This window comes from Pseudomyrmex gracilis, unplaced genomic scaffold, assembly GCF_002006095.1.
Source record: "Pseudomyrmex gracilis isolate BER0280 unplaced genomic scaffold, ASM200609v1 scaffold_1, whole genome shotgun sequence".
Lineage (NCBI taxonomy): Eukaryota > Metazoa > Arthropoda > Insecta > Hymenoptera > Formicidae > Pseudomyrmex > Pseudomyrmex gracilis.
Genome location: NW_018020585.1, coordinates 65,119 through 83,418, shown reverse-complemented (window position 1 = coordinate 83,418; position 18,300 = coordinate 65,119). Strand labels below are relative to the sequence as shown.

At 35.3% G+C, this 18,300-nt stretch overlaps 1 protein-coding gene across 1 annotated transcript in view; it reads right to left on the bottom strand.

Moving 5' to 3' along the window:
- The window catches only part of LOC109852149 (AF4/FMR2 family member 4), a 60,820-nt gene extending 43,216 nt beyond the window's left edge, over nt 1-17,604 (bottom strand). Inside the window, exon 1 of the mRNA XM_020423033.1 lies at nt 15,411-17,604. Coding sequence (XP_020278622.1) covers nt 15,411-16,600 — 1,190 coding nt within the window. The 5' untranslated portion in view covers nt 16,601-17,604. The remainder of the gene's footprint in view (nt 1-15,410) is intronic.
- Between the last annotated feature and the right edge of the window lie 696 nt (nt 17,605-18,300).

Here is an 18,300-nt window from a genome sequence, read left to right as displayed (position 1 = left end):
TATAAGAGGATACTGAATACCGACAATAGAGACAACATGTTGTATTTTTGTAAGCACATGTTACTGATATACAATATATACAATTTATATTGCATACAAATATCCTTCATATAAACATTTTCAAAACACGTACACACGCTCGGTTATTTGTCTAAATCAAAAAGTGAAGTTCAATCATTTAGGAATGATGCACCGTCGTTCTTATCGAGTTTTTTGTCTCGGCAGAGACAATAGCTGAAATGTCGATGTTTAATTTATAATAGTATCAATAAATATTAACAAGCAAAACGAGAGAGCTGGTTGGTTTTAACAGTTTCAACAATTACTTAGTCGATGCTATGTACATATTAGCGTACTGCACGCAAACAAAAACTATTTCGGTAACTCCTTGGCGCGATATATAATATATAATGCATTATAACAATTATGATATACATTATGCTGTAAAATAACGGTTTTAAAAACAGAAAAGAACTGCTCAGGAAACGAGCTCTCAGTGAATAAACGAGTGTATTTAAAATATCTTTTCGATATATATACATATATATAGAGCTAGTCGAAAGAAACAACAGAAGAAGAAGGCGCAAAAGGACTCGCAAAAAAGGCGGGGTTTAAATGACGAAACCAGTTTTGGGGAGCGTAACAGTGGTAGTGTCGAGAGAACTTGATTCGAGTGCAATACGCTCTTTGGTGATATCCTTTTAGTATATAAACCGTCAACCGTGAGTTACCAAACCGCAACACTCAGGTCAGTATAGTTGGATCTTATATTTAAGATCGTCTTAAGTTTATCTTTAGATAGTGTACGAGTAGTTTTATTGGCTGCAGAACATCTGAAGATAAACTTAAGACAATCTTAAATATAAGATTCGACTATGAATAGTCCGGCCTCAAATCGCAAAGTATATTGCTCGAAAAAGGCAAAAAATAAGAAAAAAGAAAAGAGAGAAAAAAACAGCAAAAAAAAAAGAAAATGAAAAAGCAATATTAAAAATACATGCTTCTATCTAAAAAAATAGCATTATTATTACTATACTATTTCCAGAGATTATTATTCTATACCATGACTTTTAACAAAACTCATTGGAAGTGATTTTACATTATGGTTTCTCTGCGGCGAATCTTCACAATATATTATCTTGAGATTTATAAGTAAATTTGCTGACCAAACGGTTAAAAAAAAGTTTTAATATCTTCCACACCTCTAAATATAAATTATTTGAAATAGTACTCCATTACAGAAAAAAGACAATATTAAACGATAAAGAACATAAAGTCTATACATATTTCGTAATCGCAAATAAATCTTCGAAGCTCTCTTGCCTATTTTTTTGTGCATTGCTTATCGCTCATTTTTCCGATAAAAAGTGATCATGTGATTAAATTGTCGCTAACAAGTACTGTTGCGCATGAAAAGAACTTCAACAACAATTTTGGCGATTTGAATATAATAGCAGATCTGAAGATATATTATCATATTAGAGTGAGGAATTCGATTAACACAGTAGTCAAAACATCATTTGTTCCAAAATAAATAAATAATAATATAAATAAATCAATAATGTCACAAACAAATAAAGATTATAATTAAATAAGAAAGTATGCTAACGTGATAAAAAAATTAATAATAATAATATAAGAGAAAAAAGACAACGATTAGTTTTAGCTGTAATGATTTATAATCTAAAAGAAAAAATGGAAAAGCCCCTGTATAAAAAAATTATTTTGATTAATTTATTGGTCTAAATAAACAAGTAAATGTACAAATTTTATAGCTCATTAAAGCCATAAAATGTTTTTTTATGGCTTTATAAAGTATCAACAAGAAATAATAATATAGCAAAGAAGAGTTAAGCGCTGTGTGTGTATGTATGAACTATAAACTATAAATATATATATAAATATATATAACTATATAGGAAACTATAAATATATATATATGTATATATAAATTAGACAACAAATATTCACAAATTAAACAAATTTAACTTTGAATTTCTCTTGGTCACTTTGGTGTAAAAATATCACTTATATATGTCCGCTTGTAGTTGAAAAAATCCAACGACAAGAACAGTATCGCTAGCAATGTCATGATATCTCTAAAAACGAGCGACAGAGCGATGCATGAAGAGATATCTTTAATCACATTGCTCGTGCAGTAACAGAGAACTCGTCTGCCGCACATGTTCGAAGGACTCCGGTTTTGTTAGCCCGAAGAGCGCGCGCGCCGAGTTTGCGACTCGCTGTTCTTTAGTGCCGCTCAGCGGATCCTTTTTGCAATTAAAAAACCGGATGGACGGGTTCTCCGGCTACGGACATTCCGCAAATTCTGACCGCGAAATCGAGCGTAGAGGCCGGATCGGGTGGAGCGACGTAGAAGATGCTTTGGGAGAATAAATAGCGGTATTAGGAGAACTCTCCCTCTCTTTCTTCCCTTTCTCGATTCACTTACTATTTTTACGGATCCTTTCTTCTTCGTTCTCTATCATCTTTTAACTTATGAAAATCAAACTATATTCTACGACAAATCAAATGCAGTCTCTATTACTTTGAGCGCCTCGACATAGATTATCGAAACATGTAGTGTTGACAGAAAGCGAATGAACGAGAGAAAATAGGCAAATAAATAAAAGAGATGAGAGACAATAATGGTATAAAGTAATATAGATTATTATCATTTAGTGTAAACACAAATCATGTTTCAGAAAATTACAATCTTCGAAGCTTGTTAAACCTTTTAACTAATAAAATATAAAAAAGATCGGCTAAATAAAGGAGTTTGTTTTCTGCACTATTTATACATCTGTTAGACGTACACCTTAAAGTGTGAAAATTAATAATCACAAGTTGCATTCAAATGTTATTATTAATAAATTACTTTGCATTATATAGATTCAAAGATATAGATTGTATCAAAATTCAAGTACGTAATAAATAGTAAACAACTATTTTTTGATTTGAAAATATATTACTTACTTATATCTAATAACTTTGTCTTCTGTCTTTACGTCACTTACCTGAAACAGAAAGAACACAATCATATTATAAATTACACCATTTCTATAGCTAAAACTAGAAAATAACAGAAAATAATTAACAAAGATTTTTTTTTAAGTAGACTCAGCGGCAACGATAAAGTTTTCATTGCTATCGCATTAATTATATGCTCTCGAAGAATAAACACTCAGATATGTGCTTATGTACAAAAAGAGTACATATATACTCTATATATATTACAATTTTTTATTTCACAAGTTTATAGAACCAAAAACGTAAACGTGCGTTGTAAGCATTCTGTATCGAGTTGTCAGCGACACGTTTCGTTCACAGCGATTAATTTTTGTCATAAGTTCGCCGGAACAAAAAAGTTATTACTACCATGTGCACTATTTTTGATACATAGTGCTCAGTTGCATCTGAGAGAGAAAGAAAGAGAGAGAGAGAGAGAGAGAGAGAGAGAGAGAGACAAACAGGCGAAGGAAAGGGCTCAGAGACTAAGAGAGAGCGGTGGGAGAGGCATAATTAATTGAATCGGAGATTTCAGACGTAGCTGACATTCTCGAAGCGAGAAAGGCCAGATCTCTTTGTCTAGCATTTAGCAGTATCAGTGAAGCGTTCACCTACATTTTTCCCATCAGCACAACACGCTGCGTTTATGCCGCGTCTGTTCTCGTTTCCGATAGTTACGCAACGGTTTTGCACAACGCAATCTATTGCTTGGGAAAGAATTTTACGATTGCAATCCTGTTTTGACGCCCAAACAAAACGTTAAGTGCAACTAAATCTGCTAGTCTAACTATATTCCGATAGATATACAATAATTTTTGTCTCTCAATTCAACTTTAAGGTAACAAGCCTGCAGATCTCAGAAATGTTCTACAAGTAAGATAGACTGGGTCCGTAAGACTCAAGCGACTTTACAATCGAAAATTTCCGTCAAAAATCTATGTTTTTTCAATTTTTGTTTTTTTGAATCAAAAGTTTGAACGATTCTGCATCGATAAAAGAAAACAACTTGACAAAATCTCTAGTAATTTCGAAGACATAAGCGTTTAAAACAACTAATTTTTACTAAAGACTCCGAGGTGGAATTTTTGAGTGAGTTTGGGAGACCTATGACTATCCACAAAGAGGTAATTATTATTAATTATTATACAATTGTTTTTTCTTAGTAGCTAAAGAAAAATAACAAAAAGCAGAATTTATAAAGTATAAAACAAATAACTTAAAAATGTCCGTTAAGTTAAGCTCTTCCCACTATTGAAAAATACATTTATATAAAAAACTACATAAAAATAAGGTGCTATTTAGGTGCTAATTAAATACAATTAAAAAATTTGATGCTCGAATTATTTGGGAAAAAATTGAACTTAAAGTGAGGGGAGGCTGACTTGACGTTAAGCTGACACCTATACAAACAAAAATTATATTTAAAAATCTTCCAAAACTCTACACTATAATTAGGTGCTAATTAAGTGCTTTCACACTACGCAAATTAATACCAAAATATAATTAGTAGTTGTTTTTTTAATAGTACTTATTCGCGACTTTGAATATCACGAGGTTTAAGTCATAAATAACACACAAGTCATTTGGCATTCATTTCATTCGAGCCCTAATTTTTTCGACCTAATTGTTTTACCTACCTTTCCTCTTGTTCTTAGTCGCTGAACAAAGCAAACTTAAAAGAGTACATAGTTTAAACATAGTTCAAAAAATTGGATGCTTGGACGAAATAAGCGCCAAAAGAGAGAGATTTTGTCACATTATTTAGATGTAAAGTCTCGAATTAGGTGTTCGAATGTTTGTATGAAAATTGACTTAAAACTCATAGACTCTCAAAATTGCAAATAAATAATATTCAAAAAAGCAACTAATTACTTTATTTCAGAACTATATACTCATCGTATACAATAAAAGCACTTAATAAGCATCTAATTAGAATGTAAATTATTGGAAGATTTTTTAACCCCGGAAATATATTTTTTTAATGTGTAAAAAGACCAGTTTGACGTCAAGTCAGTCTCCCCTCATTTTAATTATAATTGTCTGCTAAACGAATCGAGCCAAATGTTTGAATTGGGTACCTAACTAGCACCTAATTTTTATGTAGTTTTTTATGCAAATGTTTTTTTCAATTATGGGAGAGCGAACTTAATATTTGGTAACTTAACACATTGCGGACAGAAATCTTATGACAAGATATCTTGTCATCCGTCTGCAATGTGTTAAGATCAAACTGCGGGATTTGCATCGATCGAGATTAAAATCGGATGAACGTGTTTAGCATTAAATGCGCTGAGAATTTTCTTTGTCTATTTCTATTTCTAACTGGAGAAGATTCTAAGAGATCGGAGTTGATTAAACTTAAAATTCATTTTAACCACGCATATACATATATCTCGGACGAGTGGAATAATGAGACACAACACGTGGGCGCGAAACGATGCATATAATCTGCGCGTGCCTATCGTGTAAGCGTTTCCGCGGCAACCGGTGAAAGTTCAATTCTCTCGATTGCGCGAGCAGGAACGCAAAGTATAATTCATATCGTTCCTAGAGAGTGAAATCGCTCGGGTAATTCTTGCGCACGAGTTATATACCGGGTCACTCTTTTGTTGCAAATATACCGCGCGATAATATACCGACCCTGTTAAACCTAATCTTTACCATGTCCGAAACGAATAAAAATTATCTCAGAAGTACGAGCTATTTATGAGCTTACATTACGAGCTTTCGAACCTTTTATATAAAAATTTCACAATTCATTTGCCAGAGTAGGATTTCTAATTATCCAGTTAAAAGAAACCGAGTTCATTTAGAGTCCAGTTCTTCAAAATTGGAAGAAAAGCCGCAATTCTCAACTCGAGAATGAAGCTCACAAATTGCAAGTGCGTATTTTGTAAGCTCTTAACTAAATCTGCGAACAATATTCAAGAAAGAATTAAGCGGCTTTTTGATTTTTATTTTGTAGTGGTACTTACTACTCCGAGAAGAGTTCAAAAATCGTAACGTGTAAATTTTTTAAATTTATATGTGTGCAAATAATATTTACAAATCTAAATATTTATTTTCTCCATATCTAAGAATACTTTCCTTGAGACAAAATAGCACTGCGTGCTGAAAAATCTAAACTATGCCTATCTAAGAACTTGTAAATAGCTCGTAATTCTAAAGTAGTTTTCATTCCATTCGGACATAGTGGAAGAGCTGAGACATAGTGGAAGATCTAGCGAGATGATATTGTACATAAAAACCATGTGATTAACTGAACTTGTTTACTCATTGTAAATTAGAAATTAGAGAAATAGACATTAAGCTCTAAGTGATGCGTATTGTCTTTTAGAACGAGACTTTACGAACAACACAATCTTGATAACACATCATGTGTGCAATGTGAACTCATGCAAAATTCTCTTTCTCCAAGTTATAGCAGATAAACGGATCAATATAAATATTTCATTTTTCATTTCAATATTTCAAATGTATATGTGTTTGTAGAAAATTTTTGTCGGCGCTTATACGTGCAGCATTTATTCCTACGTATATACGTAGGGATAAATAGGCGCAGCAAAAGCTAGAGGCGAGACGACGTCCGTGAAAGAGAGTCGGTTGCGAAAATGAACGTTTTGCAAAATGCACGAACGGCGTACGGGCCTAGGCCTAGGTTGCAGCTGAGTAACGTGATATTACGTACGTACGTACGTGCATGTAGGTCGTATGCGCACGTGTAAGACACATTAATCGTGACGTTCGCTGCGAGATAGAGATCTAGAGGCGAGCAGCTCTACATACAATCCCCAAGAGAGAAAGAGAAAGAGACAAAGAAAATTACAAAAGAATTTTCATGTTTTTTTTCTATATCTACTTCTTGCAAAATAATAATAATTGACTAATAAAACCACGCACGGCCCAACTGCGCAACGAAAATCGGTACTTGAGTTCGGTATCAATGACAATAGCATTATATCGCTATGTTAACGCTAAATATTGTCGTCTAAGTCTCATTTTACATTAACTCTCGGAAGGCGGACTGTGTAACAGCCGCACGCACAGCGAACGCCGGGTAAGTTCTAACCTCATACTGAAGTTTCTCTAGTATTATAAAACAAATTTATAAATGAAAATATTAATATGTATTTTATTTGTTCTTTCATTATCTATTTCCAAACAATGGCTATAGTACGTATTACAGAATCATCATATGAGAATCATCTTAAAAACCTAACGTCGGAGAGTTAACATTCAATATTAGATAAAAGTAAGCACAAAAAATATTTCGTTTGTTAAACATACCGTCAACACATAAATACAAATTTATACAATTCAAAAATAATTTTTATATAATCTTAATTATATATTTTAATATTTACGCAAATAAAGACTATTAAAAATTATGCGCAAAAAAATATATATACAACAATTAAATAAATTTTCTTTCTATTAAGTCCAGAATTGTATTTGTATTTTACTTAATTCAATATCTACTTATGTAAATGTAAAATACTACTACTTATGTACATGTAAAATTTCAATGTTCTAAATTATTTAACAGTATGATAATTCTTAATAATCACTGCGTACATTTTTTTTATCAAATTTCATAGAAATTGCTTTTTGTCGATTCAGATTATTCAGATTAGCTTTTTGCTAGCTTTCATATTCGAGACAACTAGTTGTTGTGCAATCGCTATTTTGAAGATCGACTGCAATTTCCATTCTGCATTTCCGTCTCGCCTCTCGTCTGTCCTGAGAGTCATCCCGTCCGCGCAAGCAAATCCGCGCGCTCGAAATTGCATGCACAACACGATAGCTCGCGACTGCAGCACTCTGCTCTATAGTCGAGATCCGAGAGGGGTTGCACACGTCGTTGCGCCCACGCGCACACGCACACGTAATTCACGTAGCTATTGAGAGCGCATTTGCGTGTATATGCGTTTCTATATGCGGGTGTGTCGATACTGTTTGTCTTTCACAACTGTTTGTCTTCACGACGATAGAGATAGTATAGAAGTGTTGTAGTTTGTGAGTGTGTGTGTGTGTGTGTGCTTTAGCGTGTTTGCGCCTTGTCACAATTAATCACTACCCACGTGTACCACCCAGGCAAAAGCTTGTCTTACGCGAAGTCTCTTTCGCGACATACCGTAAAACGTGTTACAAATATCCAAATTTCGTTGCGATATAAAAAAACAAACATCTCGATTCTTCTAGACTGCAGCAAGTTCGAGATAGTAAACGTGTTGATTGTATAAACTTGTCTTAATTTGTGCACTGTCGCTATCGTCGATAGCGTTTTCAATATTAACTACATCATATATACACATACATTGTGCATTTTATTAATAACCAAATAATGTTTGAAACTGAGAAATTTTCTGGATAGAAAATAAAATTAATTAATGTTCGATTTATTATGCATTTTGTGTTGTGTGTATGTGTACAAATTTTAATATAAATGAAAATAATATCATTGTATACGCGCATAATAATATTAACACAAATACGTGCGACGAATAAATATTCGACGGTATCATTATATGTAAAAGTTCCTCCTCTCTTCCTTTCGTTTGCTACAATTGCAGTTAATAGCGGAGTGATGCGACACGCACAACGCGATGCGCACACACATACGGAAGGATCTGTTTCCGGCCGGCGCTAAGTTGCCCTTAATTGCGCGATCATTTTAATTAGAAACAACGAGAGAGACACTATCTCCTAGCGCATTGTGCCGAAGGGTTGTGTGTCTTGAATTGTCGTGAATAAAATGTAATTAGATATAGAAGGGTGCGTCTTATTTTGTCATTACGTGCGCGCATAGGAATGGATCCGCAGCGAGACACCCGTTATAAGCTCGAACTCGAAGAACTTGTTGCTGCACAGATGGGAGGGTCAAACGCAGTAAGCTATGGTGGCTTAGGCGCATATTGATCCAACAATACCGATGCATATAACGCGCATCTGTATCGTTTATGCTGACAACAAGCATCCATCTATCCATCAGGCGTATGTAACTATCACAGAAAAAAATCCAAAATGTTTCACTGTTTCTACGAGAGAAAGAATTAATCAGCAACAGGAATTAATTGATTAATTTAACAACGTAACAGCATACAATTTTTTGGCAACTTCATTGCTTGACATGATGTGAGTACTTGGATTTTAATATTATATAACTTTGCCCCAACGCTCTTTTCTCAATATATTATCTTTGTTAGAAACACATATAAAAAAAAAAAAACAGGAAATAAAGGCCAATACTTTTTGCACTTGAATAAATCTATTGAGTTTATTCAAACTTCTGTTGGAATCTTTATATTCTTAAGTAACTAAGCCAATGGGATCTTAATGTTTTTAAATAACGTTGACACAATGAAAGGTTGTCATAAGGAATGACAAAGTAATTATTAGATTTCGGAGCAGACAGTTTAAAACTATCTTCATTAGTGATAGTTGTATTGAGTTTGTTACTTATAAGAAATTTAATTTTATATATATTTTTTATATAGATTTTAATTTTATATATTTTTTTATATTTTATATTTCAATTTTTTATATTTTTTGTCTTAATATTTCATTGATGAAGATCACATCCAAATTGATCAAAACGTCTGAAATTATTCTAATAAAGTGAAATCTAATAAGATACACGAAGAACCTGTATATAGGCTCGTATTAGTCTTTCTTTTCTGCTTTTTATTACATAACTATCACGAGCATTTCCAATTAACATCTTAAAGAATTAGTTTATAATTTTTGTGCACGTAATGATTCTCTTTAACGTCATTTTTTAATCGATTTTCTTAACGACCAATTGCGAAAGATAACAAAAATGCTTGCATCTTAAATATGGAAGTACGTGATTGCAAGCAAGCTAATTTTATTCGTATATTGTAAAGAGACACGAAAATCTCATTCTTGCGAAACAAACATTCGAGACAAACACTTAAAGTTCGTCCCCGGAGACAATACTGATTTATTATACTTTACCCAGGGGTCTCTCGGTAAATAAACTCGCGAAGTTGTCCAAGTACTCTCTCAACGGGATGTTTGTTTGCCAGCGAATCGAAAACCACGGAAGGTATTTAAATTTTATCTTTGTTACTTTAACCCTGAAATGAGCGCATATTTAGAACAACGACGGTGCTTGTGTATTCGGTTGTTCAAATTTTCTTATAAAACCGATGACAGACAGACACTTTTTGTATATGCGTACTCACGTATACAAAAAGAAAAGTCAATTCACGCGAGATGTATTTGTGTGTGTTCACATTATAAAATCGTGACGCAAGTTTGTCTCAAACGGTAATTTAACTTTAAATATTGTTGTATAGTTCTGTATAGTAGTTGATGACGCATTTAATTTCATAACGAGTGAAAAACTGGGATCATCTGTAAGAAACATTGCTAAAATATTGTAAAAAAACGATAATATGACTATAAAACAGACAATAATATATTTTTATATCGTATAATGTAATGTAAAAATAATATATGCAGGATATTTCAAAATAGTTTTTTACATTACCGATATATAAATATTTAAAATTTCAAAAATTTGGACTATAGAATTTATTTATTATGTAAATGAACGTTCAAGGATCAATAAAATTTCAGACGTCGATCCGATCAGCTACGGCGACGCATGGGGCTAAGATCAAGGCTCGCCGTTATCTGTCGCATTTTGCGTAAAATATTTTTAGCGTTCGAACGGGCATGGCGAATATCAATGTTCGTATGTTTAACATATCGACTCTTTGTGGCCGAGACTCGGAGCAAACGATGTTGTGCGACCGTGGCCGTGAAAGTGAAATTCGTGAATGGAACGAGCGGAACAACCAGAACCGAAGTGAAGGTAAAGGTTGTTGCTAAGATTCAGTCCCGCTTACGCATCGCATTCTCTGCTCTTTTGCGGTCCGTACGCGGTCATCGGCACCGCGTGATAGAGATACAGCTAAAAAGACGCCGTTCCTTCGGTGTCCATCAAACAGAACGAAATACATAATTAGTGGTCGGTATAATAAAATGTTGCTCTTCTAATTAATAACACTAAAGTGTAAAATATATAATAATAAAATTTCTTCTAAAATATATAGTAAAATAAAGAAAAAAATATACAAATTTGCACACAACATTGCTCGTTTGATAAAAAGATATCAAGTTTGATTAAAGATTTCTCAATAAAAACTTTGTGTTTTTATTGCTAACAATGCAAAAACAAAATATAAAATAATATAAAAAATATCGCCATACCTGACGACTTTATTTTCCTAATATTTATCACACAGAGCATGGTGCGATGCTATTTTTGCTTTTCAATTCTATAATATACGTAACTTGTGTAACAAACACTGGTATTTACATGTCAGATTCTTGTTGCGCTTTTATGGTTCGCGTGGGTGAATAAAAAATAGGCAAGTCTCGAACGGTGCATAAAATCACGAAGTTTGAAGGAAGAAAACAAAAAGGCATAACACGAAGGCGGCAAGCGTTAAAGTTTCTTGTAAGCAAATATTTATCGCTTACGACATCCAGCGCGAAACGATAGACAGACGACATCATTAGAAAGCTCACAACTATTATATATATATTTCAATTTTCTTGTCAAATCATACGCGTCAAATCGAGCGCGCACATACACATACACAAACAAATACAAATATATATATATATATATATATATATACACACACACACACACACACACACATATGGGATGGTCCACGTCGAAATGACATTTTATTGACAGTATGTTTAAGTTATGATTTTAGTTAATTTAGAATGTAGTTTCAATATTTTAAAAAGTTGTTTTAATAATTTTAGCTGCAAATGATATGAAAAACTACATAGAGTACAGAGTGATGAGTTAAGAAAATCAAAATGAAACGGGAATGTTTACCATTGAAATTTGAATGCTATCTTGATAAAAAAAAAAAAAAAAAAAAGAGGACGTTCTCAAGTACTCCTTGATCTGTTGTCATCAAAAGACGAAAGATGGAATTAGATCAAGAATCTTTATTATTGAAAAATTCTTTATATTTGCGCAACGTAGCTACTCAGTTTCAATTTCTATGTTTGCAACAGTAAGTATATGATGTTTATTATTAGCGATATCTATAAAGCTATGTCAGATTTACAAGACAATAGATTATATTATATGAAATGGCGCGAGCATAGAAGAATTAATGCAAGGTATAATACATTCACGAGCTACAAAAAGCTGAAAATAGCTGTGTGATAAAGATTAAAAATCAAAAATTAAACAAGTAAAATTGATTTGACCTCGTTCGGCATTACACACAAAATTAGTATCATTATTTTTGTGTCATTTTTTATTATTGCTAATTTTGCGACCCGTTATTAAAGAAATAATCGCACAATTAAATATTTTGAGTTGCAAGCACACATCTAGTCCAAGTTTTGAAAAAGTACATAATTTATCTGCAAGAAATAAATTTTATCTTATTCCATTTTTGTAAATAATCAAAGATATTAATCAAAAAATATTACCTCTTATTTTATTTTTTTATGTTTATAAATAATCTCAATAACAATTAACAAAAATTAGAAATGAATTAAAAACTGAAAACAGATTGAGAAATATTTGTACATCTAAAAACAAGTATTTGTAAAAGTAGCAAATACTTATATGATTGCAAAATATATATAACAGTTCATTTGAGAAGAAAGTACAGTCAGTATATCTTGTCACGAATGACGATCGTATACGTTAAGTCGGTCGGGTGCGGTGCGTAATCAACGGCGCATAAACCCGGCAGAGGGAAGAGCCGACCGACTAGCCTCGCGACCGAACGTGGATTCTTCTAAAAATAATACTCACCGCGAGACGCGCGCGCCTCAACGAAAGAACGCGTTGCTTCGCCGACGTCGACAAAACATTGTGCATGGCCGAGTAAACCGAGAAGTGAACGAACTAAGTTTCATACGGTGAAACTCTGCCATAACCCTTTTCAAACTGCGGATAGAATTCAGAGACGAATTTATTATGCGAATTATTTATCTCGGGTCAAAGCGTGAGCAATAACCTTTTTTCTTTATCTACAATTTATTCAGTATAGCTGCATGCAAAATCAAGAGTACTTATGTTTGTTAGGTTTTTGATGAAGAGAAGTATAATATTAAAAAATCATCAGATTATTGATTTTGTGATACATTAAAATAATGTAAACCAATATTATACAAGCTTTAAAGATGCAACATATAAAATTTGACTCAGTTTATTATTTTAAATGTAAATCTTAACATGTGCACTTTATCTAAATGAGCTTTTATCAAGGTTATCAATTTGCAAACTTGAAAAAGAATACGCCGAAAACATGTGACAATAGGAGAAAAAACGAAATATATACATATGTCTCAATACAATCTCTTTAATATACAATGTCACTCATTCTAATTAGAAACTCGAATAGTAACTATACGATAAAGATAGTAACTGTACAGAGTAATTATGCAATAACTCTACTAACTATATAGTAACTAATCATAAATCAAATAACACCATAAATTTAATTATTTATATTGATAAAAAACAAACTTTCTTTGTTTTTTTTTGTTTATTTTAGGAAGGCCAACTTAACAGATGCCAAAAAATATACGATCTTCATGCACACAAGATAAAATCAAGAAAATCTCTGCGAGGATAAATACGCGATATATCGTCGGAAAACGTTAATGACAACCGTAATTGCAACGAATAAATGCGATTATCTGACGGGAGTCACTCTTATACGTGAAGCGGACGCAAAAGCGCCTCGGAAGTTTAGTATACTACGAAGCGAAAGCACCGTTAGCTTGCTAAACTTTTATTACGACATGTTTTTCCTCGTGCTAGGCAAGATATCGGCATCGCTGCCGACAGATAGATTAACAACAACACGTAGTTAATTGAAAAGTTTCTTGAAAGACTTATTCGTTTAATCGTTACCGACTTCTCTCATCTTAGAAGAATTTTCTTCTATACAAGTGTGCAGAATTCTCGATCAAGAGAGGGAAGAAATAAAAAAGTCGTGAGATCACGAATGTTAATTCTTTGTGGAATTAATGCGACTTCGATGAAATGTGTTTGCTTGTTTTTTGAGATAGTTTAAAAATTATGTTGTTAAAGCGTGAGTCAAAAGCGTACAAAATAAAAGTTCACGCGTTTCTTTTACATATATGTTTCATCGTAAATAAGTAGAGCAGTCACTTTAAAAAAGGCTCATTTTTTAGATAAGTATAAAAAATGTTGTGCTTTTATTATCTAAATCTTTTATAAAAGAGATATTCATTATTAAATAACATTCTCGGTAACAAAATGTTATTATTTTGTGATAACAGTTGTTATCACAATTTTGTAGAAATTGTAGAAATCAGAGTTATCTCAATATTATTGTTACGAATAATAATAGCAACATTCGATTCTCATTTTAGTTAAACGTAGCAAAATTTACCATGTTACAAAAGCGCATAATTGATTATCATTGGGATAATCAGCAACAACAAATAGAAAACGCGCGTTTGATGGAAGTACATGCGCGACGCATTAAAGTAATCAGTCGCTCGAAGAAAACGTCAAAGGTGCGAAAAAAAGAATTGGTAAAAACGTAAAAAAGACGGAAGATACCAAGACATCTACAAACTTATAAACGGAACACACGTACACGGGGGAGAGGGGAAGAGAGAGAGAGAAAGAGAGGGAGGGAGGGAGGGAAGGAGAGAGAGGGAGGGAGAGAGAGAGAGAGAGAGAGAGAGAGAGAGAGAGAGAGATCGAACGACCAGCAGCAGATACCGTCGTCGTCGTCGCGTAACTACGGTACAACGACCCCCTGAGTTTTCCTCTCTTGCTGGTTGAGCTCTCTTCTGCTTTGTGCTAATTACAACGTTCTTCTTCGAGAGGGAAGCTGTCACGGAGCGGCAACGAAAGTCGAAACGGAATCCGCGAGTTATAATCGAAAGCGAATTGAAGCGAAAAAACGCTACGTTTGCATGAGAATAAACAGTTCGCGGAAAGCACGCGATTATTTGTTACAAAACACACACATTGTAATACTCAATTGCGTTAAAAAATATTTCGACTTTATTAAAAAATATTATTTTAAGTTGTTATATTGTTAGTACAGTGACATGTCTGGTTATATGCTCCGCGATATGAACGTCACACAAAAAGTTTTATACAATAAAAACAGATTTATTTGTACGAACGGTACTCAAGATCGCAGATTCATGTTTCCAATTTGCGAGAATCTATTAGACCTATATTGTGTGTTCTCCCTTTCTCTCGCATTCATTCTTTGCCATTCTTTCTCTCTCTTCTTCTCTCTCACCGCGCGCGCGCGCACACGCACACGCACACACACACGTTTGGCTCTCTTCTTTCCTCTCGGGGCTCGCTCGCTCGCTCGCTCACTCACCTGTCAGAGCTTTCGGAGCTGTCGTATCGATCCGTGCACCGCTTCTTGCCGCAGGGCCCGACAAGGGTGTCTTCGGCCATCCTAACCTGTCCCTTGAACGGATTATTCTGGAACCTAGTCACGACGATGCCATTATTGTTTAATGTCTTCGCCGTCGGAACAACATCCTCGGCATCACCTCTGGTCTCCTCTATTGTCGTCGATTCGATTGCAACAACGACACTCGTCGCTCCTCGTCTCCTGTCATCGTGATCGGTCCCGCGGTCGTTCACTTCCGGCACAATATCATCCACACTCGGCGTCGAGCGTCGTGACGATGAAGAGTCGTCGGCCGCATCGACGTCCTCGACATCAACATCGACGCCTGCTGTCTCCGCAGTATTATTATTACCTCCGGTCATGATTACCGCGACAGCACCACTTTTGCTACTGCTAATAATACTACTATTACTACTACTACTGCCACCACTATCACCGTCGGCGTCACTATCGATGCCGCCGTCGTCCTCGTTCCGTTGCGTCGTCGTCTCCACGACGCCTCGGACTATCTCGATTCCAAGGTGGTACAGACCGACACTGCCACTACAGCTGCCGCCGCTGCCACTGCCGACGCCACCGCAGGGCGCTACGACACCGATGCCCACCGCGCCGCTACCGCTCACCTCTTCGTCGTCGCTCACAGTTACTAGCACAGTCGCGTCGACACATGACTGCGAATCATCACCGGTCATCGCGATATCACCATTGTTGCGGTTGTTACTTATACGATCGTTGTCGCGACGACTGATTAAGTGATGAGGATTAAAGTGATGATGGTGGTGGTGGTGATGATGATGGTGATGATGATGATGATAATTAGGCAGTGGTGACTGATTATGGTTGCGGCGATAAGAGTGACGAAGAAGAGAATGATGCTGACGATGACAATGATGAACACAGTAATCACGATGCAGACGATGGTGATAATCGTCTGTCGTTTTGTACGAACACGCGGTAAAAGCGTCCTGATGCCCGATGCACTTGACGAACGAAACGTCCTGATTTGACGGTAGAAACAGTTCCGAAGCCGCGGTTGTCGCGCTCGCGTCTGCACATTTGTGCCGCTCCCTCGTCACGCGAGAATTACTGTCCAATTCCGCGACCGCCGTAGCGGTTGCGTTTTCCACCGCAGACGAACAGTCGTCTGCCATCTTGTAAACGAACGCGCACTCTGTTAAGTGTCTGGCAGTCTGGCAGTGGCCCCTATGGCAGTGAATGGCACATACGAATACAGGCCGCTAAAGCCTGCCGTGCTGCTCCTTCCTTTGATAGAGCACACTGTTCTTCTCTGCTCGATTCGCACACACAACCACAAACCCCTCTCCTTATAATTCCCACTCCGTGGTAGAATATGTAGAACAAAGCAACACCGCCACCTATCGTCGAAAGATTGTTTTATAATCAGACTCAATTCACTAATATAGATGGCATATGAGCGAACGAACTTGTAAGATTTGGCTTGGTTGTGCTCCTGTGGCTCTGTGGACCTCTTAAACTGGTCCGTACGCCATTCTACGTGGGATGAACGAACTTATAAAACCCGAATAGCTATATAGTAACAGAGAGAAGCCTGAGCCTGTAGTTTCTTGTAATGGTTTCGAGTCGCTGGTTTCAGCGCTGAGATCCACTAAAAGTGGATCTCTTACTACGGAGCGAGATTCACTTTTAAGCGCAGACGGTAAAAATATATCTCGGTTAGAGTCCGTGCTAGATCCACTTTTATTTGATTTGAATCCGTGATACCATCCACTTCACTGTCGATAAGTAGATCCGCCAAGCACCGAAAACTGTGGGGTAGAAGCGTGCATACAAACAAAATCCGCATTCATGTGCGGGACATCACGCTCGGTTTGTTGAAGAGTGCAGAGTGCAGACATACTGTTCCGTTTCTTTTCTATCAAACCGGCAACGTTGCGCGTATGTGCTGCGTGTATCGCATATGACAACGTGAAATGCTTTTTTGAGATTTTTAATCTTGTAAAAACTAAATAATATTGATATTAGTAAAAACTCTATACATTTGTGTGTATGAATTATTAACATGCATCAAATGCGATAAAAATAAATTTCACGAATATTGAACAATGTCTTTTTAACCTCTTTGGTGCTGTCGTTGACTCTAGTTGACGACCGCAAACTATATCTCTACGGCCGAGCGTCGACGACGCCGAATGTAATTTGTATCTGTATACGACAAAAAATCATCGATGATGCTCCGCGGCGCACGTGCGCCGCCGCCGTACCGAAGAGGTTTAATATGTAGAATAAAAGACCCAATTATATACTGTCACCCTAAGCTATTTTATTTAAAATACTAAAATAACAAACCTTTTTTTCCATATTTTTTGTTAAAACCCAAGTTTATTTTACTAAAAATATTTTATTTGAATAATACTGTAATAGAGTGATTTATTTACAAGCACCGTAATAAGTTGTGTACATTGTGGAATGTGAAAAATGACTTGTAAAGTCGTTTATATATATATATATATATGCACACACACACACATATATATACATACGTACATACATACATACATATATATGTATATATATACAGGGTGTCCGACAATCAGTGTAAAATCTCTCGTAGGCAGGTAGAAGGAATAAAAACTGAGTCGAAAAGTCCTAAACCATTTTTTTGTATTACATATAGGGTGCGTTCGGGGAGCGCGCTATCAGCGCTATTGCATCATTCTATCTTTATTGCTCAGTAGATGTAAAACAAAGATAGAATGACGCAATAGCGCTGATAGCGTGCTCCCCGAACGCAGCCATAATAAAGGAGTAATTATTGAATAAATCAAGCCAATCAGCGCCGATTTTTAGCTGAGTGCACGTCAGTGAGGCG